Genomic DNA, 27320 nt, shown 5'->3' with positions numbered 1-27320 from the left:
AAAAAAATAATTGGAGGGGACTTTGAACACTGAAATTTTACTTTCTAATATAGAATGGAGCAATGTCATTTTAGTTAGAGATTATTCATATACTTACATATTACTGAACATATCTCTTTTTCTTGTTATCAAATAGACGTCAATAGCTCTTTTATGGCAAATTAGCACAGTTTGGCTAGGGCAACACATACAGCGCAAATAGCACCACTCCTAGCATTAAAAAGTCAGGACAAAGGTCCTAAGCAAGAAATCTTCATCCTCATTGATAGAGTTTGCTAGAGGTGGATGCTGGCATTCAGACAAATAATAATTCTAAGACGATATAGTCTCTTACTGTACCATATGAGATCTCTGAACATCTAGCTTGGCTCTTAAGTCTATAAACTACCTGAGGCAAGAGTTTGTCTTTTTGCTGTTAAGGTTGGGTAATTTTGAAATACAAAGCAGAATTTGCTAATGCAGAAGGTGTGACCCAGGATGCCACTAGATGTGTGCCAGAGGATATACTTACTATAGTCTGTACTTGATTGTGAATACATTTTTATAATAATCGTATTAAAATTTAAAGTTATAAATAAAAACTAGGAAAATATAAACAAGAAAAAATAGAAATTGCATAAAGAGGAGAAATATATAAAATAAATAAAAGAAAAAAATATAGAAAGAAATAACTTTCCCTTCAACAAGACAAGTATAAACATTTTCAAAACCTTAATATGTCTAATATTTCAACCCAAATTCTCTTCATCCCATGCGCTGCCTTCTTCTACCAGTCAATGCAAAGTTTTGGCTTTTTTATCATCTATAGATCTCCAAACCTTCTGAGAGAGAACAATAAACAATGGAGAATATATATCTAAATGAACTTATTTGATTGCTTTCTATCTTAGAAAACTTGAATCTAGTCAGGAAATTGAAAATCTCATAAAGTACAGTAATGTGGCTTTAATTTGATCTGTATAATTCTTTTACACAAAGTGATATTAGTGCTAAAAATCTTAGAGGTTTGCTAAAAATTCTTGATGGTAATGATGAAAATAAGGATGTGAAGTGTCTGCTAAAATAAATTGTAAACTTCTGGAATTGGTAAAAATGTTTTTTAAAAGAGTGCTAAATAATTTGGCATTACATTATCCCAATTTAATCCACCTATTTTAATGTTCAGATTGCTTTACACTATTCTGAAATTGTAATGTATTCCTCGCATAAGTACACCTGCCAAATAATGCTGAATTACATATTTTAGTATACTTTACTAATGACCTAGTGGCTGAGAATTAACCAAATTCACAATTTTTGCATTTATGTACTTTTGAGATACAGATTTTAAAGTTTATATATTCACAAAGTAATACAGGAGGTTTAATCCCAAACTAAGAACCTTACTATTACAACTTTACACTACAATTTTATAAGCATATGTTTGGATTTTAGTGCTACTGAACTAAGTGAAGTTTGATTTTGAGTAAGCATGTTTAGAATTGCATTTTCAAATAGCATGTCTTAATAAATGTAGGAATAAATGTAGGAATAGCATGTCTTAATAAATGTAGGAATTATATACCTGCTACTTGTATCTTGAACACATCCATAGTTCTGTTCATTTGTCATTTTGCTAGTTTTAAGCCAATTATCTTAGTAGAAAATGTGAATAATTTTTTATCAGATTTGCCCAAATTGCAAATATTTGATTACTATAATTGCAAATATCTATACTGTAATTGTATGAAGGCTAGAAATGTACAAATCTGTAAAAAGTGAAAAACGTGATGGAAATTGTTTTTTTCTAGTTTTCTCCAGGACCATATATGTGTGTGTGTGTATGTATGTATGTAGTCCTTGGTGTACAACAGATCATTTAGCTACTGTTCAAAGTTACAACAGCAATGAAAACAATAACTTATGACCATTTTTCACACTTATGACTGTTGCAGCTTTTCCAGAGTCATGTAATCAAAATTCAAATGCATGGCAACTGGTTCATATTTATGATGGTTGCTGTGCCCTGGGGTCATATGATCACCTTTTGCGACCTTCTAACAAACTATGTCAATGGGAAAACCATATTCACTTAGCCGTGTTACTAACTTAATAACTGCAGTGATTCACTTAAAGGTGACAAGAAAGGTCATAAAATGGGGCAAAATTCACTTAACAGTTGTCTCTCTTAGCAAGCGAAATTTTGTGCTCAGTTGTGGTCATACGTTGAGGACTACTTGTAGCTCCCTGTTCTTCTCAGTTGACTTAGTCTTCTTCCCAGTTGCTATCCCTAGCAAAGACCATTTCCCTAAAGATTCAGCTTTCCTGCAGCAGTTGGAACAACTACTAAAGGTGCCAGCAATACCAATGAGACCAGTTTTTGATGCTTCAGGACTTTAAATTGCTTAGAAATGGTAGTGCTGGTTGTGGGGAGGGAGGCGAATTTTAGTTTAGTATGTGATACTTGGATACATTTTGTAAAAATGTCAGTGAAGGCATTCAAAACTTAACTTTTTCTTTTTGGTGTAATTAAGCTCAGCAGACTATCAGTGAAAGCAAGGTGTAGCAACTTTGATTGTAACTGATGTTATGCATGCTTTACCCTGCGGCAACTTTATGAATCAGAGCTGTCTGCATATTAGTATGTGCTGCCATCTGCTTGTAAATCTAGAACAGGGGTCCCCAAACTTGGCAACTTTAAGACCTGTGGACTTCTACTCACAGAATTCTCCTGCCAGCTATACTGTTGTTGCCAAGTTTGGAGACCTCTGATCTATTCTAGAACATAGTACAGTACAAGTAGTCCTTGACTGACAACAGTTCGTTTAGCAACTGTTTAGTTACGATACTGAATAAAATAAACTTATACCAATGACCAGTTTTCACACTTAACTGTTGCAGCATCTCCATGGTCACATGATCAAAATTCAAATGCTTGGCAACTGACTCATATTTATGACGGTTGCAGCAATGTCTCAGGATCACGTAATCACCTTTTGCAACCTTTTGAGAAGCAAATCAATAGGGAAACCACGTTCGCTTAGCAATCATGTTACTAACTTAATTACCGCAGTGATTGACTTAACAACTGTGGCAAGAAAGCTTGTAAAATGGTGCAAACCTCACTTAGCAAATGTCTCACTTAGCAGTAGAAATTTTGTGCTCAATTATAGCCATAAAGTCGAGGACTACCTGTACATTAAAGCAAATGGACAGAAGTCTTGCCAGTGAGAAAGTTCTCTTCTGAAAATAATCCTGAAGAATGGGAGGTAATTCATGATAATCATGCCCAGCTTCTAAAGACTGTCTGTAACATTTCTGGCAGGAGATCAGGCATCCCTAAAATTTGTGGTTTCTAGCTGATTAACTTTCAAATCCCATAATTTTTGCAAATAGAGCTATTAAAATTACTGAGATTTGCTAGTCATGACCAGTCTACGTCTCACTGATTTCACTAAGTATATTCTCAGTGTGACTAAGTAGGGATCAAATCTTAAGCTTTTATACAATACTGTATTCTTACAGTTGATAATTCAGATAATATCTTTATGTATTCTGTAACATGACTGATGATCTTGGCAGGGGCTGTGCTCTGCAAGTTGCCTGTAAATATTTTACACAAAGAGTTAGTTATAGAATTGTTGCCTTTGCCAATAATGTGTTTGAGGAAACGATATGAAAGACTTAGTAAAAGTATGTAGTACTTTCATTATTATAGAATATTCTCTAAAGCAGTATTCCAAAACTTTCTATTTTCCTGTAATGCACCTGGAACACATCAGTTTGAAGAAGTTCCTGTGAAGGAGTATGGGGCTATTAAAGCATCTGGAATGAAAATCTGGATAAATGAGTATTGCAAACATAAAGTTGAATTGGGGTATTTTTTAGAGAGAATTGATTTATTGTAAAGAAATCACAACATCTAAGGATTTTGCAACACCATGGAAAAAATAATTTCAATGTTGCATGCTAAATTGCACATACAAACACATTTTAATCCCATAGCCCTTCATGAATAAGGAAGTTCCTCCCTTCCTAGCAAAATACTTACACTTGCTTGAAAAAAACACTTAGCACATTGACCTGGCTCACACAACTTACAAAGCCATAATATAATTAGTTTGCCTTTGGCTTAGCGTGTTATACAAACCCAGTCAATTATGACTTATACAGTAAGCATGCCTAAGCAAATCATGGCTTAGTGCAGTATGTGAATTTAATTACTGATTCCAATGTTTTTTTGTATTTTAACAAATGCTACAGCTTTCAGTATTAAATATCAAAGAGAGTTACTCTACACATAGGTCTCGAAAACATTTAATTTTGGGGTTTCTCAAGAGCTTAAAACACCAAATTCCGCACAAATGGTTAGATTAGCTAAATATTCTTGTCAATTGTGATTTTGATGGTTTATTTTTATTTTTGTTGTTGACTTTCTGCTAAGAATAGCTTTTAAACAGAGATATTATGTTTAGATACGGTCTTGATTCAATATTACTTACAGAATAATAAAGAAAAATATTTTTCCTTTTTGTAAATATTTATTCTTTAAATTTGTAAATTGCCCTTTCCATTTCCTTTTTTTTTTTTTTTGTTTCCCTTTAGTTCCTAAATACTTTAAAAAATAAAATACAATAGAGATTAAAAATATTGAATTGTGTTGAAAATGCCTGTTAAGAATGTCATATCAACAAATTCTGATTTTGGATATAATCTGTAAAAAAAGGTCTGTTTTCTTCAACTACAGCCCTTTTCCGTGGACTGTTTTTGAAGGAATCTTGCAGTGCTGATAGCATTAGACATCAACTAGCTACACAACTAAAGTAAAAATTATTATCTATGTCCAAAGATTGCTATGTTAGTTTTATATCCTGACTTTCTCTGGCTTTTCAAAACATTCTCCTAAAAAGTGAATTATAATTATTTATCCCTAATATCTTGAGAGCAGCATATATTTTAAACTGGTTTTTCTATTTGGCCTATTGTCCTGATTTTCAAAAACTTCCAAGAACTTGCATTTTTCTATCTTTTTTTTTTTTTTACATTCCAGCACATCCTTTCCCGTGACCTTCACTTTCCTAGTTCAGTTCAAAGGCTTCCTGCTTTCTCAGAAGATTATACTCTTCCTGTATTTTCTCAACATCTGTAAGATGCTATTTCTTTATCTTCTTTCAAATCTCTCTTCAAAATGCTGCTTTTTCATTAACCAACTGGCAAAGCTTTCTACTTTCTGTTGTATGCCACCTTGGGTAAAAATTCTGGGAATCATAGTCCTAACAAATCTGGAAAGCAGTAGGTTGAAGAAATCTGACTTAGAGTGATCACACCTGTAATAAAAGAGTAGCCTGCAGGTTTCAGTTATTAAATCCCTATTTTACATCTTGCTTGTGCTTCTTTTCATATGGCTGCTTGTTCCTTCATTGGAACAACAATCTATCTTTTTTTGCTATCTTTAACCATTTTGCCCAGTGATCCACCAACCCGTCCCTCTCTTTCTCTCCTTGTATACCCATCAGTGGTGGGATTCCATTTTTTTTACTACCAGTTCTGTGGGCATGATGTGGCTTGGTGGCCGTGACGTGGCTTGGTGGGCGTGGCAGGGGAAGGATGACATCATGTGACCTCATTTACTGACAGCAATCTCCATTGTTGTCATTAACTGAATCCCACTAGGCAAATATCTACCCTAATCCAAGCCATTCCTGGATTGTCCCGCCCAGTAAGGAGATTCAGTGAGATAAGGAAATCTTTTCTCTGCCTGCTCTTGAAAGCACTCCACACACACATACCTATCCCGCCTTGTCTCTGCCCTTTCTGGCCTGCCCAAACAGCACCACTTCTTTGCAGTGATGGTGCCATCTCCACCCAGGCCTCTACTTCAGCACCACCATCACTGCTGTACAGTATAGCAATTGCACGTAGACTTATATACTGCTTTACAATGCTTTCCAGCCCTCTCTAAGCAGTTACAGAGTCAGCATATTGCCCCCAACAGTCTGGGTCCTCATTTTACTCACCTTGGAAGGATGGAAGGCTGAGTCAACCTTAAGCCTGTTGAGATTTGAACTGCCAAATTGAAGGTAGCTGGCAGTCTGCAGAAGTAGCCTGAAGTACTGCATTCTATCCACTGCACCACTGTGGCTTAGAGTATCATTCAAACCCTGGACCACAGCCCTGGCACAGCTAGCAACCTCAGTGCCACAGCACAAAGTCCAACCACTCCCGCCATCTTGCATTCTACCTGCTCTACCCTGCCCATTTAAACTTTGCATTCTTTCACTGCTGATGAAGTGCACGTGGCATGGCCCTATATGAGGCAACTGCTGGCCATGCCCAACTTTCTTCCCAAGGACGTTCATGCTGTTCTCCAAAAAGCATGCATCATTCTTGCAATGCTTCAGAAAGCTTCCAGGACAGAGCCCTGTGTGGCCAGTAACTTCCTCACCTAGGGTCAGTCTAGGGTGCCTCATCAGCAATGGGTGGAAGACCATGAAGGGCACCTGGCTGTGTGGCAGGGCCTGCAGAGCACAGAGCAATGGAGGTGGCTGGGCTTCTTGAGTTGAAATGGCTCGAATTGGCACTCCTCAATGGTAGTGGTGCTAGGGTTACAATACAGGTAGTCCCCGAGTTATGACAACAGTTGAGCCCACTATTTATGTTGCCAACTGAAACATTGGTTAAGTATGTTTGCCCCATTTTACAACTTTGCTTGCCACAAGTTGTTAAGTGAATCATTGCATTTGTTAAGTTAGTAACCTGGATTCCCCATTGACTTTGCTTGTCAGAAGGTTGCAAAAGGGGATCCCATGACCCCAGGACACAACAACAGTTTGTGCAAGCCTCTGAATTTTGATCATGTGACTGTGGGGTACGCTGCAATGGTTGTAAGTGTGAAAATGGTCCTGAGTCAGTTTTCAGTGTTGTTGTGTAACTTTGAACAGTCACTAAATGAACTGTTGTAAGTCAAGGACTACTTGTAGAGCCCTAGGGCAGAGGTAGTCGGCTCAGACTGAGGTTGCTGAAGACCCTCAGACAGCCCAGGGCTGCCCCAGAGAGGAGTGCTCTGTGCAGGGCTGTCAAATGGACAGAAATAGGGTGAGGATGCAGAGTATTGAAGCACCCCATAAATAAGTGCAGTTAGTTTGCCAAACACCTGAATTTTGATCACCATAACTTTGGGGACCAGGCATAAGTACTATTTGCTCTGCATCACAACTTTGGTTGTTGAACGAATGGTCATTAAGCAAGGAGTAATTATAATATATTATATAATCTATCACACTAAATTATTTTTAGTGCGATTCAAAGGCAGAAAGATGTTTTGGAGCACTTGGAAATGCCCCTTATAGCACTTGCCTGCAATTCATTAAAGCTGCTACATCTTTTCTTGAGGTGGCAGGTAACACAGCAACTCTTTGTGGCTACGAAGAAAAGACAAGTGATTTTTGAAGGAGTTGTACAGAAGTGTGAACTCAAATCTTCAAAAGACCTTTTGCCTTTGGAGCTCATACTTCTATATCTATATTTATATTGCTCGGAAGGGAAAAAGAATCCATACCTTCTTTGCACAAGTTCAGGAATACTTGATAAAGGACATTCCTTTGAAAACTAAATTCAGAACCTAAATTACAGGACAATCCATTTAAAGAAGAGAGAAATACTTTTACTTTTGTTATAATGACGACTCATCCGTTTGGGGGGGGAAATCCACTGAACATCAAATAAATTGTTAAGTTTAAGCAGCTGTCTGGATTGCTGTTAAAGTCTTAATGAGACATCCAGAAATTTCCAGAAATGAGATTTCGTAAGCAAAATCGTTTTTCTTCCTTGTGAGATACGAAGTTAATGCTCCTGGTTGACCAGCACAAATGTTACAATTTATTTTGTAACCAAAATAGGATATATTTGGACCCACAATTTTGCCAAGAATTGTAATGTTTGATGCGGATTTGTATTTTGAAAGTGTGGTCATTTGCACAATGGCACTTCCTTCCCCCTCATTTTCCTGCACATCTCCATTCTCTCTGCCCCCCCGCCCCCTAATCTCTTACATAAAGGGAAAGGAACTGCCATGTTCTCTTAGAACTATTCTTAGCTGTGAAATTGCTTATCTGGAGCAATATAAATTCCTTAAGCACGGTCTTGTTAGTCAATTTTTAGTGTTGCCCTCATTCCTATGTGTTATAAAATGTTCATTGGGCTTTTTTATTACTATAAATTAATGTATTGTTGTCAGTTTTTCCCAAGCGATCTATAATTCTTATAAATCCTTTTAACATTATGGTAGTACTATTATTCACAGGGCCTGGGATAATTTGTCTAGACAAAGCTTTCCTAAGCTCAATATGGTCATTAAAAATATTACAACTTCTTTGACTGATGTTTTTCTCTAAGTAATAAAATTTGTCAAGTGTGGGTTTGATCTCAAGTGTCATTCTGTTTCTTATTGTAAAGTGTTTGAATAAGTTGTTCCTTTATTGACTTGTCCTCTTAAAAAAAGCCATTGAACCATCTTTTGTATCTCTTGGGCTAATGAAAACATGCTTGCCTTGTCTTTCCAGTACATTCTTATTCTTGCAGTTTTTTAAAGAAAATATTCTTTCAATATGCCTTATCAGAAGAACAAAATATTTTATTGGTTGCCAAAGTAATTTAATAGTGCTGTAACTTAATAGCAAATAATATTTGATCTGGAGGTATTCGGTAGTGTTGTAAGTTCCTTTGAAGTATGTGTATGTTTAATTGTGCAACTTATTGAAGTCTTGCAGTTAGAAGAGACTAGATTTGAGTTTCAATCAAGTGAAAGTAATAATTTCATCACTTTGTAATAATATAAACTGTTTATGGTTTCTCGGGTGTGTTTTGTATCTACTGCTTATACAAGATAATGCACACATATTTTAGCAAGACTGTAATATGCCCTTTGTGTATAAAATTACGGATACTGCTTATACAAGATAATGCGCATATATTTTAGCAAGACTTTAATATGCACGTTGTGCGTGTAAAATTACAGATATTACAAAAGTCTCACAAGTCCCTTAAGTTTAGGCATTTGCACAGTGCTCTGCTATGATTTTATTCAGTTGCAGTTTTCTTGTAATAGGGGCCATAATTCCTTTTGATAAACTATGTAGTTGTAAAATGCAATCTCATGTGACCAGCCACTTAATGATGGCAGTTCCGGTGATCCCCAGGTACCACTGTTAAGTGAGGACCATGAAGGTCACTATAAGCAAAAACCTCACATGATCGTGAAGCGCAATCACATGATCATGGGACACTGCAACAATTGGTAATCCAGGCCAGTTGCCAAGGGCTTAGGCCATGATTGTGGAACTGTAGTGATTCTGCACTGGCCAGAATTTTGAGGACTGTTATGTTAGGTGCAAGTAACCAGGAACAGGAAGCATTAAAAGTTTATTACATGCAGCTTATACACAAGAATCTAATTATTAATGGTCAAGCCAAAATGGCGCTAGATAAGGGTTAATGGGGGGCGGGGCTGGACTTAGGCTCTTGTGAGAATGCAAAGACTCTAAACCAATGACGTGTTTAATCCTGCCTTTAGGCTCAGCCTGTTTAATCTCCTACATGGCCATAACTACCCCTTATTCAAACATTGTCACAAGTTTAAATGGTCACTGAATGAGTGGTTGTTAAATGAGAAACACTTGTACTTGTTAATTTATATATAGATCTTCTATCCTGATAGAACTATGGATCCATTCCCTTCATCATAGCCTCATATGAAACAGTTTGATAGAACTCTCAATGTTAGAACGAGGGATGGCTATGTTAAGGTGAAATATAAAAATTTTGCCTTCACAGGCATTTCTTGACATGGGTTGTGCTGTGAAAATGCCAATGTCATGTACATATTCCATGAAATAATAGGTGAGAGAAGAAGATGTTGGCTGGATAAGGGAGAGAAAGATAAGGACCTTTTGCATAAGAGTCTTACAGTTAATGAAATATATCTTGAGGGATTCATGAGACTCTTATCTCTACCATTTATTTATGAAAGCTTTTTCTGGACTTCGTACTTATTCTACCACTTGGAACTTATGTTGGAAAAGTATTTTGATCTTTGTAGTGAGTTGGCCTCGACGTAACTTACATTACACCCCAACTTTTATTTCATGCCAACAGATGGCAGTACCTCTCCGGTTATGTCTGATTTTAGAAGCTAAACCATGTTGGCCATGTTTGGTTGGGGTAACCACTTGAAACCAAAGGCTAAAAATCCTGGAAGAAGGGAGTGGCAAACAGCATCCTTGCTAAAACTGTATATATGGCATTTGCCAGAAATTGAATATAACTCAAAGGGGACTTTATCTTTTTAGTGATTCTAATTAATAAAACTCAATATGAGCAATCTTGCTTTTATTCTGAATCAGTGCTGGAATTGCACTAGAGGGCAGCATGCTACTACACTACAGTGCTTGAAAATTCAGGTTTCTAATTTTTAGTTTCTTCCTGGGAAGAAGTAGAGCCACCTATTCCAGTATTTTTACATAAATGAAGTTAATTTGAACGTGTGCCATTTTGTATACAGGAAAACGACAGACTGTCCTAATTATTTGCATGCTACTGGTAAGAATAAGTTTATTTGTAGAACTATGATTTATTGATATATCTTATTTCGTTGCTTATCAGCTTTGAGAAATGCTAATAAAAAAATATCCTATCACAGTCATGATCACACTGTAGGCAATTTGTCTTCATAAATTAGTATGTCATAATATAACAAATACATTGGTAACTGATCCAACATTCTTTATCAGTAAGAAGATACATAATATTGGAATTGGTAAGAGCTTTTTTTCACATTTAAATTGGCATTTCATTACCTTTTCTATGAAATATTGGAAAAATCTCGATAGAATAACTTTCCCTAGTTTGGGTATCCATCAGATGTATAGGCTTTAAGCCTCAGAATGCTCTACATGTCTATTCTGGTAGGAATTTCTGAGAAAATCTACACATTGGGATGGCATCCACACAGGAGAAAAACAGTAATAGGATGATTTGATGAATGCAACTAAATAATTCATTTGAACACATCTTCAGGGTACTATTGAAAACCACATCATAGAATTACCATTATATATATTATTACTTGTTATTGGAGATTATACCAACCTTTCTAGGGATGTTGTTCTTTACTCTTTGCACATTATTGTTTTCATTTGGTTGTTTCTTGGTTTTAATCCTGTTTTCATCTTCCAAAGTCACATTTGCAAAACGGATGACTATACAAATCAATATCATCTGATCTGCAAAAATCCACATGTGCTAGATTTCCATCTAGCTAAGAGTTACCATTTCTGTATTCATTTCTTTATTGCGAACTGTCATCCAGAGTTTGTAAGCCAAATATAGTTGTCCTATTATACTGTCATATCAAGTGGTGCTAATTACATAGTATAGACTGGATTGGATTAACAGGTGGCTTGGGGGCCGTGGTGGCTCATGTGGTAAGATGCTGGGCCTCCCCACCGCTGAGGTCGGCAGCTCAGCGGCTCAGTTCCCATGGGTGAATAAACTGTGGAGGGACAAGAAATGAGCCTCCACCAACTGCCTACTGGCATTCAGGCGTCCCGCGGGTAAAGATAATACCGCCTGTAAAAATTCCTTTCGCAAAAGCACCAAATCACCTTGGTGATCCCTGGCTAACACGTGCCATACGCTAAATAAATAAACAGGTTGGAATAGAATACTTTAATGATCTAAGAAGTGATGAAGGTGATTTACTAATTAGTTGCTACTTTATTATTACCACTGCCTCAGTGCTACCTTAATTCAGCGTATTTATAGATGAAAGTAAAGGATTTTTTATTGTGATATATACTCAAATAAGAAATGGCAATTTTCCATATTCCATAGTTAGAAAGAGTCTTTATTTCTCTGTAGGCACCACCCTCCATGGTCAATAATGAACAACGTCAGCACGCCGAACACATATTTTTATCATTTAGAAAATCAAAATCGCCGTTTGCAGTTTGCAAACATATTTTAGGTAAGTCCTATGTTTCAATCAGAGTACCATTAATTCATAATCATGTAGCTTTCTAAAACAGGTTAAGGATATATGTGTGAATATTGTTTTTTTTTTCTAGCAGTGTCTATTGGATTTAGAGATGCATATATTAAGCACTGTTAACTTGAAAATAACCCTCATTCATCCTAGTGAGTCTTGGTTTTACATAAATTTGGCTAAGATGTTTGATTCAAATATACAAATACAGCTGATTCCAGAAACTATCCTTACACCATTTTAAGAGCTATGACAATTAATTTATGCTTTTCTGCAGAAACTACAGCAATTTAAAATATTACTTGCTTTCTTTTTGATGAATCAAACACAGAATGATTTTGCAGTGTTTAATATATCACAAAACCAAACTGGATAGATTATACCTTTGTTAGAAATTAATGTTAATAAGGAAAGCTTAATAAATAGCCAGATAAAGTTTAAAAGAATACAGGTAGTCTTCAGTTAACAGCTGGCTCATTCAGCAATCATTTGAACTTACAACAGCACTGAAAAAGTAGGTTTACAATTTGTCCTTAAACTTAATGCCATTGCAAGGTCCTTATAATCATATGATCATGTTTTGTGCACATTGCAACTGGCGCTTATATATGATGTCATCCTATGGTCACATGATTTCTATTTGTGACCCTCACAGCTGGCTTCTGACAAGCAAAATCAATTGGAAAACAAACAGGTAGTAGTAGCATGTCGCAGTCATGTGACATTGTGTTTAATAGCTATGGATGATTTGCTTAACAACTGCAGTGAAGCTGACATCGTTGAGTCAGGTGTAGTCACGTGATGTTTCACTTAATGATCACTTCGATTAGCATTGGACTTGCCAGCCCCAACAGCAGTCATTAAATGAGGAATACTTGTAGAACTATTTTATTTGGTTTTAATTGAAGAAGTGTCGTTACCAAATAGAAATGTCTAGGGAAGGTGTTACAAAAGCATCCAAAAATACTAATAATAGAAAAATGTTAATGGCAAGGTTGATCAAGACAATGGTGTACATCACGGGTGTCAAACTCACAGTGTCACATTGCCGTCACGTGACGTTTCGTGACATTTCCCTTCACAGAGCTGGGGTGGGTGTGGCCTACACATGATGCATCCAGCCTGTGGACTGCCATTTTGACACCCCTGGTATACGTGCTTCTTAGGAACAGCTTATGCAGTAGTGGGATAGAATCTTCTGTTTTCAGATTGCTGTTTTCTGTTTTCTTGCTAGTGAGTTGAGCACAACAGCATCATCCTTTTAGTGGCTTGGGTATATGATTGTGGCTAGGATGGTGTTGATACACTGAATGGGAGGACAGCAAAATATTATGGAATATTTTCATGTCACCACTGGATTTCACTGGGAGAATTGTTTCTAAAAATGTCTGCTTTTTGCATTAATGTGTGACCATTTTAAATATCACTTTGGGTTTAACACTTATTTATGCCTAATATTTACTTACTTCTAATTTTAACTTGCTGATGCTAGTGTTTCGGTAACTTGTTTTTGCTGTTGATTTATGTATTTTTATGTATTTTTAAAATATCTGTTGAAATATATATATCTGTGTTTGAATGTTGTAAAGGACAGGTTTATAATTGCTATGAACCCTTTAGAAAAAGGTATGTCCTAAAATCCAGCCTAGAATTTCAGACAAAAGTAAAAATAAAAAGTAAAAATAAAATTAAAATAATATTTTTCATTGGTGATATGTGTTTCAAGCTTTTGTCTATGGATTATGAGTTTATAAACGTGCATTTCTTTAACAGAAACTAGTAAAGTGGACTATGTCCTTTTTCAAGCCGCCACAGCGATAATGGAAGCAGTTGTACGAGAATGGATTCTGTTGGAAAAAAGCAGTATAGAATCACTACGAACATTCCTTTTAACATATGTCTTACAAAGGCCAAAGTAAGTACAGAGCATGGTTTAAAACATTTGTATAGTTTCTTGAATAACAACTTTAAAAATTAGATGCTTTCCAATTGAGATTGATAAAATCCACATAATGAATTGGCTTCTGTTTTCATGGCCAAAGAAAACATAACTGGTGGAGTCAGTGTTGCATATACAAGGGGGGAGTTTCTGTCCCTGAGACGTCCAGTTTAAAACATGATGTCAAATGTAACAGAGAGACATCTAGGATGATTCCAGAGACAATATTAATTGGAATACAGACCACATGGTATATGTGATATATAAGAACTTCTTATGTTCACGTACATGTTAGAAGTTGGTGGTGGTTGTTTGGGACCTCTGAGATTCTTCTAGAAGTGGGTGTAAATTAGGAGGGATGTTTCACTCTTGATAGGGCCAGTCTAAAAGTAACGGGGTAGTCATACCCTCCTGGAAGTTTTGCTTATTGGGTTTTTGCTGTTCATTGATTGCTCTGTAAAAGCTTTGAATGATGCAGCTTAAAGGAGAGAAGAAGAAGAAGAAATGAGAAAGATCCTTGTCTTTAAGTAAAGTTATCTTCTTAGTCTTACATAAAACATGGGTTAGGGTACATGAGTAATTAACATATGCCTCTCCATCTCATAGATATTGTAGGCTTCTCAGAGAAAGAAGATGGCAATTTGCAAAATATTATTAAGTGCAGGATATTTACATGGTTTCCTTTATTAGGAAAACAGATAGCTGCCTCCCCAGCATTTCTGCAGGTGGTAAGCAAAAGGATCCAGAAAACTGTTTTAACAAACTAAAGATAAATAGGCTGCTAAAGTAAACATATCCCCCAGTTGCTAAAGTTTTATAACCTAATTCCATTTTTTAATTTCAATACATATGATTAATCTTCCAAGATAATGTTTGTTAAGTATTTTAATGTAAGTCTGAAAGCGAAATCTGTTGCTGGCTACAGACTGCAGTTTCAACTATAACTGCTGTGAATGAAAACATTAAAACCATTCACTAAGTCTAAAAGTACATTTGAAAACCAATAAGAAAAATAGCTAACATCAGGGCTGAATCTATTTCTTGATCCAAATAAACTGATTTTGGAATTTAATTCAGCCAGATTAAAAAAAAACTGTTGTAAACAGCCACAGTCACTATATAACAATTTAATAAATAAAAGTAAAAACTGTGCTATGTATATACGAGCTGTGCCAATTACAGTGGGAGATGTAACACGGGATGCTGCAGGATATGACCTGAATCTGTCCCAAAGACTCCCTCTGCCTCCCCCTCCCCCAATAGCCTCCTATGCTTAGGAGGATAGGTAGTATTTGAGGTAAGGAAATACCAGTCTGACATTTATTCATTGCCTTCAACCTCTCTGAGTAAAAGAACCAGTTGTTCCGCCTTCCCTTAAATATTCAGCAAGTGATTACTTTTTCTGTGTTCATCAGAATTTTCCTCAGCTTCCGGATCAGGAGAGGAATCTGCCCAAAGATGTCAGAAGATGGGGCTTTCCCCTTTTCATAAATTCTGCCTCTAAGGGGAATTGTTTACTTCCACACAGAGAAAAATTAAATGCTAGGACAGTGAGGATGCTGAAACCTAAATTAAAAGGCTGGCAGGCCAGGCCACATCCTACGCACATGCCAGAGATTCCTTCTTCCTAGCTTATAAGAAAAACCGTAAGGCAACAACAGAAGACAAGAGAATTTTATAGCTAATCAGCCCAGTCATTCCTGCTTTCTAAAAGCAGTACAACTAAGAAGAGTTTGTGTATTTTTGCTTTGCAAACAATTATGTCATTTTGATCAGTGCTGAATATATTTTATATTTTATTTTGCAGCCTCCAGAAATATGTACGGGAACAGATATTGTTAGCAGTAGCAGTAATAGTGAAACGAGGGTCTTTAGACAAATCAATTGAATGCAAGAGCATTTTTCATGAAGTCAGTCAGTTGATAAGCAGCGGCAATCCCACAGTGGTAAGTTATCATGTTTAAAAACACATCCTTCTTTACATCTTCCTGGACATTTTTTTTTCTGTCATTATACTACTTATTTACTTTCAGGAATAATTTAAATCTCCCTCTATGCTTCTGTCTTCCAAATCTGCTGGAATTGCTGTGTCCATTGAGCATTCTCAGGTCACAGTCACAACACAGTTGGAAGTAAAGAGTTGAGGAAAAGGGCATTAATTCAAAGAGATTCCCCATTCTGCTCTAGGAGTAGATCAGGCCTAAGCTGCTCAGGGGGTAAAGTTTGCCATTAAAAGGTAAAAAGGATAGGCAGCTGTACAATATATTTATCAATTGAAGTATAGCAATAAATTACATTCTGTTATTCCGACACCAATGGCATTGCTATGCTTGGATTCAATTTTGCTCCTTAATTACAGCATAAATTGTTTTTGAGTCTCATATATTTTTGATATCCCAGTCAAATTATTAAGTGGTAGGTAGAATAACAGAGTTGGAAGGGATCTTGGAGGTCTTCTAGTCCAGGGCTTGTCAACCTTTTGGACTTCAGAGACCACCAAAATCATAATTTTAAGTTTTAGATCCTGGGAAAATCACAAAAAAAGTCTGGAGGAAAATTCCCCACCCTGTTTTCCTACCAACCAATCATTCTTTATTTGGGGGATCGCAGGATACTGTCTCCAGCTCTGTTCTGGGCGGTGGGGGGTAGCAAGAGAGACTTTTGGCTTCATGCAAAGGAAGCAGCAGAAGTCTTTCTTTCCCTCAAACTGCCAGAAATGAGTCTTTGTGAGACTTGTCACGCCGGCGCAGCCTCTTGGAGCAGGATTCCCAGCAGGGTCCCAAAGACTCATTTCTGGCGGAGTTTGGGGGAGAGAAAGAAAGACTTTTGCTACTTTCTTTGCGTGCAGCCAAAAGCAGAAGAAGAAAGAAGCGGAAAGAAGCAGCCAGGTGGCCAGGCCAGGCGTGTGGGGCACGTGGGCAAGTTCCCCCCTCTGCCCTTTCCCCCCCTCCCTTCACTACCTCATGTTGTTCACAAAGCAAGCGATGCAAGCCTTGTGTTCCTGTGGGCCATGTGGGCGGCACAGCCTTGTGTTCCTGCGCAGCCTGGTTTAATTGTTTTGGGGGGGTGCTTTGGGGATGACATTTATCTGCAGACCATCAAAATTTTCTCGTGAACCACTAATGGTCCCCAGCCCACTGGTTGGCAACCACTGTTCTAGTCCAACCCCCCTGCTCAGGGAGGAAACCCTATACCATTTCAGATAAATGGTTGTCCAATCTCGTCTTTAAAACATCCAGTGTTGGAGCATCCACAACTTCTGAAGGCAAGTCGTTCCACTGATTAATTGTTCTAACTATCAGGAAATTTGTTTTAGTTCTAAGTTTTTCTAGATATCCAGATAAATGTTGAGGTTGTCAGAGATGTTCTTTGCATTTGGTTTGGTTTACATCTGTTCCTAGCTGTGTTCTGTCTGTAAGTCAGCTGTTGGAATGGTCTGAGGAAAGACCTTTTCCATTCCCTGGGGAAGTGGTAGGGCTGGGTAGAAGGGGTGTTTGCCGACTCCAAACTGAAGATGGCAATATAAAACTTACTCATGTTACATTTTTAGAAGCCAATGAGGAAATATCCTCCACCCTCTCATGAAGCTGTAAATAGAATTCCAGCACCTTATTTCCACTTGCGCCGTTAGTTCCAATTCCATATGCTGTGCCAGAAAATGTTCCACTCTGGAAAGGAGTTATCTGTACTGCTTGCTAAAACCTTTGGTAGCTAAAACAGAATAGTCCGAGCGAGCTTATCTATCTGCAATAAAATGAAACCAATGCTATGTGTATAGCAGCAAAAAAAAAAAAGTCTAAGAATAGCACAACACATGTCACGATGCTACGAAATGTACAGATATTAGTAAAATCCTTTACCTGTAATGATTGACAACTTCAACCTTATTTTAATAAATATACATTGAGTATTTGTGAGCCATTTGATTAGTTTAAACATTTCCCAGTGACTACTTGAAGTTATTAAATCTCATTGGAAGATAAGGACAAGTTTGGTATTCATACAATTACAACTTATGAATTATTAGCAAAAATAATTCAAACTTAGCAGTTTTCTCCTGTCTTCTATTTGCATTCTGACCAAGGGAAACTATTAGTTTTCAGGTTATTCAGCTCGAAATCTGTATTATGCTCCCATGTGAGTTTTCAGATATCAATCAAAATAATAACTTTGCTTTTCAACACTTAGAAAACGGTTCCATTCTACACATGCTCTGGAATATTATTTACAAAGACTTACTACATTATTGCCAAGTATGGGATATTTCTATTGTACATTTACCTTCACGTGTCAACTTTTTATTCTGTAAACCCAAGATGACATACATAGTTCCTTCCTTACCATTTTATCCTCACAACAATTTTATAGGGCTAAGAGTTAATAATTACTGAGTTCCTACATCTCAGAAGAATTATCTCTTCTGCCATAGTGTAATGCTACCCACTTTCTTAGAGTTGAAGCTGAGCAACCTGTTTTAACATTTGATTGAGTTAAATTTGATAGTGCTAAGGCCTAGTGCAGGCTGCATGTTTATGATCCCTTAGTAACAGTCCTATTTTGTACAGTTGATTGGTTGATATTATGTACCATCAAATTGTGTTGACTCTTAGCAACTACGTATATTTTCTCCTTGACAATCTGCTTTTATATTTAACCAATGGTACAGGTAGTCCTCAACTTACAACCACAATTGACCCCAAAATTGATGTTGTTAAGTGAAAAATTTGTTAAGTGAATTTGTCCCATTTTACGCCTTGCCTTGCCACATTTGTTAAGTGCATCACTGCAGTCAATAAAATTAGTAACATGGTTGTTAAGTGAATCTGAGTTCTCCATTGACTTTGCTTGTCAGAAGGTCACAAAATGACTCCTGAACACTGCAACCGTCATAAATATGAGCCAGTTGTCAAGCATTTGAATGTAAATCCCGTGACCATTGGGAAGTTGCAATGGTCATAACTGTGAAAAATGGTCATGAGCCATCATTTTCAGTGCCGTTGTAACTTTGAACAGTCACTAAATGAACTGTTGTAAATCGAGGACTCTCTGTATTTAGTAAATAGTAATCTACCCTTAGAAAAGTGTAAATGTTTTAGTTATTCAGTGAGTCAGGTACAACTCATAGAGCATGATTTTATCTCAAGGAACTGATTCCATACTTTTAGTACCTTTTCCCAGTATAGTTAACATTGGTCTCTGATGGACAGAGCTTCTGCTAAAAAGCCAATTACTAATTTTAGTCTTCTTAATTCATGTTTTCCACCACTGACTCCAAGATGCTGAGGAAATGTATGTGGAATGAATTCCACTTAACCACAAATGCCTGCAGCTCATTGGTGCTGGACCTCAGTACAGAACTCTCCTTTCTGCTTTGGCTATTTGGAAAGATTCCCCATTCTGAGACCTGGAGTGCCGCTTCAGTGTGTGTGTGTGTGTGTGTGTGTGTGTGTGTGTAAGTGAGTGAGTGAGTGAGTGAGTGAGTGTGTGTGTGAGAGGGGGTGGAGACGGAGAGATGGGGGGAGGGAGATAATATGGCTGTGTGAACTTTCAGCTGCTGGTGGAGCTGCCTCATATTAATATACAAAATAGTCTGTTCACCAACTTGTCAAGTGTTTGTTTATTTATTTAATTTAATTTGATTTGATTTGTCAATCCCTTACAAGATAATAGGCATAAGTATAAACATAAGTAAGAACACAGGAAATACCGTATTTCCCCATGTATAAGCCACCCCTTTTTTCCAAAATTTTCAAGCCCAAAAAGTAGGGGGGTGGCATATACAAAGCAGGTACACTTTTTATACGTGAAAAATGCATAAAATAATAAAGTAGGAATAAACTGGTTTTCCAGCAGTATGCTATACTTTTTTGTAAAAATTGTACGTGATGATACGATTACGAGTGCGAGTACACGATAGAAATGCATACGCTAGGCATCGGCCTGAATGCTTCGTTCCTACTCTCGTTCCGATGCGTGGGATTGCTAGCGTCGCCCGCACCGCTTTCGGCGTCATGACCGAAGTTGTAGATCTAGACGTCGAATTTTGTTTCTTTGTAAATTTTCTTTCTTCATAACTTGTTTCTCTAATAAAATATTTTTTTCAAAACTTCACAGTCCAAAAATTGGGGGGGTGGCTTATACAAAGGGGGTGCTTATACATGGGGAAATACGGTAGGTACAAATAAATGGGGACAATAGGACAGGGACAGGAGTCACGATGGTGTCACTTATGTTGCACCTAATGTGTTCACTGAGTTATATATGCCTGGAAGTCTCCATTGAAGAAAGTTAAACATATTTACCATGAGCTATGCAAAATAACAGTTGGGTAAATTAGCTGATCATTAAAAATGGCATGAATTTTAAAATGGATCACATTTCCATCTTTACCCTACACATGACAGAGCAAACCCCAAAAGAAATATAAGAAGACACTAATATATCCTCATCCCTGGTTTATATTTGACACCACTAGTCTTTAAGTCTTTGCATTGTTATCTTTTTTTGTATGTTTTGCAATTAGACATGCAGAGTTTGTTTTTGGCTATAAGATAAAACCCAAGAAAGTTTTTAAAAATTAAAAAGTTAAAAAAATATTAAAGTGATTGCAAAGAACAGGATTTCTTCAGATCTTTCAAAAACTGTTAAATTATTTGCATGCCAAAAGAAGGAGCAATACAGATACCCTTTATTCTAATTACATTTAATATAACACAAATCACTTCTGAAGATTCAGAAAAAGTTGGTTACATAAATGTTGTACTAAACTAGTATCCCAAATCCAAAATATCACCTTTTAAAAATTCAGTTAAAATATGTTTTATAGGAATAAATGATAAGAATGCAGCTTCTGATTTTATATTTTAGAACAGCTTAATAATATTATGGGGGGCTATGGATAGAAAATGTTCCTTAGGGCTAGCAATTAAATTAATTAGTAGTAGTTTCAAGCTTAGAAAAAAAGGAAGCGTTATCCAGAAGTGCACCACAAAGGATAAATTAGCTCTGTACTCAATACTGTGCATTGAAGACAGTTCTTGAAAATCTAAGTAGTCAAGTATGTGCTAATTTGGTGATTGTGGTTAACAATGTTTAAACAATGATGCTTTATTATCAGTTTTCATTGGGGGTGAGAAAAAGACACAAGGAATTTCTATAGACAATCTCTTCTGTGCCTGATTCGTTTCCTTCTCACACAACAGAGCGATTGGAGAAGTGATTACAAGAGAGTAAGCAGGCACAGTGCAGAGTATAGAGGGTTGTTTGCATAGTACACTCATGGCTCCTGACCTGTCAGGTGCAAGAAATCAGGAACCAGGGTTGTTCAAATGAGTATCAGTTTATTCCATATTATCTCTAAACAAGAATCCGAACTAATAATGGCCAAGACAAATTGGCAATAGATAAAAGTCAGCGGAATTCAAGGAGGGCTGGATTTAGATCTCTTGTGGGTGTGAAGGGACCCTAAACTGATGTAACTCTTGAACCTTCCCTCATGCTTAGCCTAGTCATCTCCTACATAAACCCCTCCTAGCTGCTGGTTCCACCACATTGCTTTTGATGTTTATTACCCACTTGATGTGTATTGTCCATTACTTACTCGCTTGTAATTCCTTTCTCTCCAATCTACCCACTTGGCAAGTGGGGGCAGGAAATACAGGTCAGTCATAGAACACATATACTGACAATAATCATATAACTGAGGAACACTGCAAAGATTGTAGATGTGGACATTGATTGTAAAGTTTTTTTTTCAGCACTTTTTTCAGTACCTTTTACGTTCCAATTTATCCTTTCTAAAAAATATATTGTTATTTTCAAACAAATATACATAAAATAAAAATGAATATTTCACCACACATGAGATAAAAAGGACAAAAAATAATGAAGAAAAACATAAAAAAGAAATATGTTTACAAATATATTTCAAGTTCATCTCATTTAATAATTTTAAAAGGGAAAACTATGATTTCAGTGTTTGCCAAGCCTCTCCAAAAAAATTTTTCAAAAAGGAAAGATAATGCGACATTTTTTTGATTACCAAAATACATAATTGGCTCAAAAATTGCTAAATCTTACATCTCTGACATCCATCCTTTTTATTGTCAGTTGAAATAGATTTCTATCTCCTAAAACATTTGGTTTTTCCAAGTAATTCAACGTATTGCATAACATTACTCCAAAAGGAGTCTGAAAAAGAACGTGATAACATTCTAGTTAGAGTGACCTCAAATATCTTGCAATGGCTAACACAAATAATCATTAGTGGTAAGCGTGTTATGTATCATTCAGAGTATGTTTTTATTTGTTAGCCTCTGCTTTTGTTATACCTAAGGTGAATTTTAGTACCTTTTCTTTAATAGAGGTTGTTCAAGGACAAGAAATTAAAGTCACTTCTGAGGTAGCTGTTCTAGAGATTGTTTTGATTTCATTTTGCTTTCATTACTAGCAGTTGTATGGTGGCACTGTGCCTGCTTCCTCCCACTGTTATAAGTATCTCTTGAAGGATGTTATCAAATACTTCCTGTCTTCTTAGGCATCAGTTAACACTGACAATATGGATTTCACAGAAGCATTTAAGAAGAACAGCAGCCCTATAAATCATCTTGGCAGTATCGGAGAATGGTTTAAGACAGTTGGATTAACTCGATAGGCTAGGAAAACACAACTGTGAGACCTCTTTGCCTAAAGTGCATTATTCTTTTGCTGTTTCTATAGATATAAAGGTAAATATATTTTCTCCTGCATAGAAAAAGGGTAAAATCATCCTAATGGATTCCAAAGTTTCCAGAGTTATTTTTTTTTAACAGGCAGGTGGTATACTCTAAATCAAATGTTCTTTTTTATGCTGATGACTGAAGCACAAATGCTTGATGCAGACACAACAGTTTTAGCTCTGAAATTTATTCTCTGATCAGTTTCTAAGTTTTGGACAGGTGTATACTAGCCTCTATATTTTCCTGAACTCTTTGAACTCTTATATCCTTTCATCCCCTGTAACCTAAGCACACTCAAATACTGGTGCACGTTTTCCACCGACCGCCCAGTCACAAGTGTGAAATCCATTCTAACATTCATTAGAACTTTAATTTTTTCAAATTTAAATGAAATTCTTTTTTAAAGACATGAACTATCCTTTATAAGAATGCAACAATATACAGAAATATTCACAATGCTGTCTATTTTTCAGTGCATTGCTGTAGTTTTTGTTTGCTTCAGTTTTTAATGGGGAAGTAGCTTTAAGAGGGAGTTTATTAAAAGGTTTTTTAAAAGAAAAAAAAACAATGATTGTCTAAGACTGCTTAACTTCCACTGAGTATCTGATTGCCCAGTTAATCTCTTTTAGCACATTCTGATTGATCTCCTGTTAGAGCAGCTGAAAGTCTCTTTTAAGCGTGGCAGACTTTTATAACTACCCAACTGGGATAAGTGCCAGGCTATTCTAAGAGATAATCCACTCTCCAAACAAGAGAAATATTTTATGTTGTCAGACCAGGGTTATTGTTTGAGTATATGATTTGTTCATGTGGTAGAACTCATAACATTTCTGTTAAGAGAGGCAGTAGACTAGTTATATAGGTTCACCCTTAACTGGAATGAGGATCTCTCTGTACTTGCTCATTAAATTTGCACCATGAGTTGCATTCGTTAAAAGCAAATTTTTTGGCCGTCTTTGTTCTAATTTTTAGAACAAAGAGTTCTATGACATCTGAAAATGATCATTCCAACACTAGAAATGCAGCTTATCTAGTTCTATTATCTTTAGCTTCTTATCTGTTCAGGCATAATCCAAATCCTCCCTCGTTCCACAATCAGCTATAATGCATATGTTTCTAGCTCCAGACAATAAGAAAATAAAATTCTCAGTAAGGCCAGTCCAGACTGTGGTGGTGCATGTAGTGAATGGCTCCGGGTATTCAGTGCCTGTGATGCCACAACTCCATGGAGGTCTATTGCTCCCAGTATGCCTCTAAGTGCAATTCATGGTTCTGCTACTCACTTTTAAAGCCCTTCATGATTTGGGGCTGGATTACTTATGGCAGGGGTCCCCAACCTCCGGGTCATGGTTCACTACCGGGCCATGAGCAGCGGGCAAGCGGGTGCACGCGTGTTCCATTTGTGCGAAGCCATCTTCTCCCCCACTGTTCCAGAAAGCCAGAACGTTTGGGGAACTCTGACTAATGGGACACCAATTGTTTCTATCCATCCCATCTGGTCTGGCAGAATAGGCATGCTTTATGTCCCGTCTTTTGGAGAATGTCATTTGGCCAGACCCATGAGCAGAGCCTTTTTTTGTCATGGCAACTGTTCTCTGGAATAGCATCCCTCCAGAGATCAGATTGGCCCCAACTTTGCTGGCCTTCTGCAAGGCTCTGAAGACTTGGTTCTGGGCCCCTGGGTATACAATGAAGTACATTTTCTGTTTGCACTGACTGTATGATGCTTTTGTAGTTTATCTCTCAGGTGCTATGCATTTTATGTTTTTGAGTTCAGCAGCCATATAAATTGATTAAAAAGTAGAAAAAAAATAAAATGAATAAGAAACTTTGTGTTATTGTGGCTAAAGAGTCCAGGACCATTACGGAAATCAGCTACTACATTCAGCCTGCATATATATTTCACGTAAATTTCAAAAAATTTCCTTTTTATCTGTTTGGGATTTATTTAGCAAAGAAGACTATCAATGTTGTACATAGTGACTGTCATAACTAGCTGTGTGTGGGGTCAAGGTATTGACATCAGAGGCATTTCTGAACAAAGATGTTGCAGTTGGTGGGCGGATGGCACTACTGTCAGCTGTTGCATGACCTCGCATAAATAGTATCATCACAACTTTAATCTTTCGGGGGTTCAGAGGTAGTGTGCATATTTCTGTTTAACCCCTGGACGCTTGCCTGCATTCATGACCCTTTAACAATTCCTATTCCTCTGCCCGCCTGTGGCACCTTGGCTCCAAATAGTCTCGGAATAAAGCCAATAGTTGTATACTTCCATTGTTTGTACGTCTATTGTGAGAAGTATAAAACATGCTACCTTTTGCATAATATGTGGAGGAGCTACGGTAGACATTATGAAATGATCATTTCCCAGTTTGATATGTTAAAATTTACCTTAAGCATTAAGCTTTAATTTTGGAGGAAGAAGTACCTGTGCATTGTTCATATGATTCAGGAAATGTATATACTTTGTATTTGGTAGTTTCATATGTATGTTTTTCAATGTCAGCTAAACTTAGACATATCTCTACTATGTAGAAAAGCTTAGTGGCATACGTGGGGTGGGTTCTCTTTGCATTTAGTCTTAATTCTAGATAAGCTCTATTAACTTTCAGAATAAACCTATAGCAAATGCCTTTACTCTTGGGAACCTTTACTACTAATTTAAGCACAAAAGTTTTAAATTTTCATTAAGAAGGCATTGACTATAAGAATTTGTTAGCTAAGTAGCAGGATTTGACTGACTCAGCAGGTGACTCTCACACAGGGGTGGAATTCAAATTTTTAACAACCGGTTCTGTGGGCGTGGCTTGGTGGTCATGTTATTGGCTGGGCATGGCCAACTCAATATCACTCACATCGAGGCACGCATCTCCTTGCCTGGCCTCTCATGACTGTGGGGATGCTGCAACAGTCGTAAGTGTGAAAAATGGTCATAAGTCACTTTTTTCAGTGCCATTGTAACTTTGAATGGTCACTCCACACAAGCAAAATACCAGCAAAGGAGGGGAAAAAAACTCAAGAGACGTTCCTGAGACAGGAAGTCTAGTCCTGCCAAGAATGTTACAAAAGGAGAGGCAGTTTCTGTAAGCAACACCAGAATGTTTCCTTCCTGCCTTCCTTACAGGATTAGGCCAGTAATTTCTTCTAACAACTGGTTCTCCGGACTGATTAGAATGTTAACAACCGGTTCTAGCGAATTGCTGTGAACTGGTAGAATCACATCCCTTCTCTCACATTCAAACAGGTTTATAGCAATGATTGAAATGTACCACAAAGTCTGTCTATCTAATCCATTGCTTTAGAAATATAGTCAATAAGTGAATCATAATTTTCTTATAAAGTAGGCATTTATAGCTAGTGTTCTATTTAAACTGATCTTTCCTGCCAGTATTAGTATGAGCTTCAATAATTAGATCTACCCTTTTTTGAACTCCCTTTGGCGACCTCCTAATGAATCAGTGCCTACCAGATGAAGTTTTAAAACTTGAATGCTTATAATAGTAGTATTTGTGCTGTCATTCACCAAGACCAATTAAAGACTTAATACATGGTTTTTGGTAGCATGTCATGACCTTAACAAAAATTTGCAAATATAGAAAGTGCAACAACAATCAATATTAATAGATAACAGATAATCAGAGTTGGAAAGGACCTTGAAGGTCATCTAATCCAACCCCCCACCCAAGCAGGAGACCCTGGCCTACACCATTTCTGACAAATGGCAGTCCAATCTCTTCTTGAAAGTCTCAAGTGATGACTCTCCCACAACTTCCGAGGGCAAGTTGTTCCATTGGTTGATTCTTCTCACTGTCAGAAAGTTTCTCCTTATTTCCAGGTTAAATTTCTCCTTGTTCAGTTTCCATCCATTATTCCTTGTCTGGCCTACAGGTGCTTTAGAAAATAGCTTGACCCCATCCTCTCTGTGGAAGACTGCTATCATGTCTCCCCTGGTCCTTCTTTTCCTTCTCACTAGAATAGCCATGCCCAGTTCATGTAACCGTTCTTCATATGTTTTAGTCTCCAGTCCTCTAATTGAAACATCTTAACATGAAGAGTTTACATATTGGTACCCCAGTAATATTTTCAGCCCAAAGATAATTTGTGCTACTTGCTTAGTAAATTATTTGTCTAAAATTATTAGTATACTGAGCTAGGTTAGGCCAGAGACAACATACATTCCTGTTGATTTTTAGTTCAAGATGTACCCCAAAAATAGGACAAATCCAAATCAAGTTGAGTTAACTTAAGGAAAGTCCAGCATTGATTGCTTTGCTGGATGACTTTCATTGGGGTCTGGAAAGGGACAGTTCCCTTCACTTGGCACTATTAAACCTCTCAGCAGCATTTGGTATCATCAGTTATGGCATCTTTCTAGAATGTCACTGAAAATTGGGAATAAGGGAAACTATATTACAATGATTCTATCCTTTCTGGTGTGCCAGTTCCAATCAGGGGTTTTGTAGCAGGAGAGATTGTCTCTAATGAAGTATAGAAATATAGAGTTACTATTTGTTTGTTGAGGTTCTTTGCCACCTGTATTTTTAATTCTGAATAGGTAGTGCTTCCCCTGAAGGAACCGGCCTATGATTTTTCATCATGGTTGAAGAGGGATGATCTTTGCCCAGCTTTAGTTGATGTGCCA

The 27320-nt window shown here is 37.0% G+C and overlaps 1 protein-coding gene across 1 annotated transcript in view; it reads left to right on the top strand.

Moving 5' to 3' along the window:
* The window catches only part of XPO4 (exportin 4), a 78743-nt gene that overhangs the window by 1491 nt on the left and 49932 nt on the right, over window positions 1-27320 (top strand). Inside the window, exons 2-4 of the mRNA XM_026708951.2 lie at window positions 11896-12001; window positions 13793-13934; window positions 15766-15904. Of these exons, the coding sequence (XP_026564736.1) occupies window positions 11896-12001; window positions 13793-13934; window positions 15766-15904 (387 nt within the window). The remainder of the gene's footprint in view (window positions 1-11895; window positions 12002-13792; window positions 13935-15765; window positions 15905-27320) is intronic.

This window comes from Pseudonaja textilis, chromosome 7 (assembly GCF_049901715.1).
Source record: "Pseudonaja textilis isolate UNSWEBS1 chromosome 7, rPseTex1.2, whole genome shotgun sequence".
Lineage (NCBI taxonomy): Eukaryota > Metazoa > Chordata > Lepidosauria > Squamata > Elapidae > Pseudonaja > Pseudonaja textilis.
The sequence above is the reverse complement of the archived record's forward strand: the minus strand, read 5'-3'. Positions and strand labels throughout refer to the sequence as shown.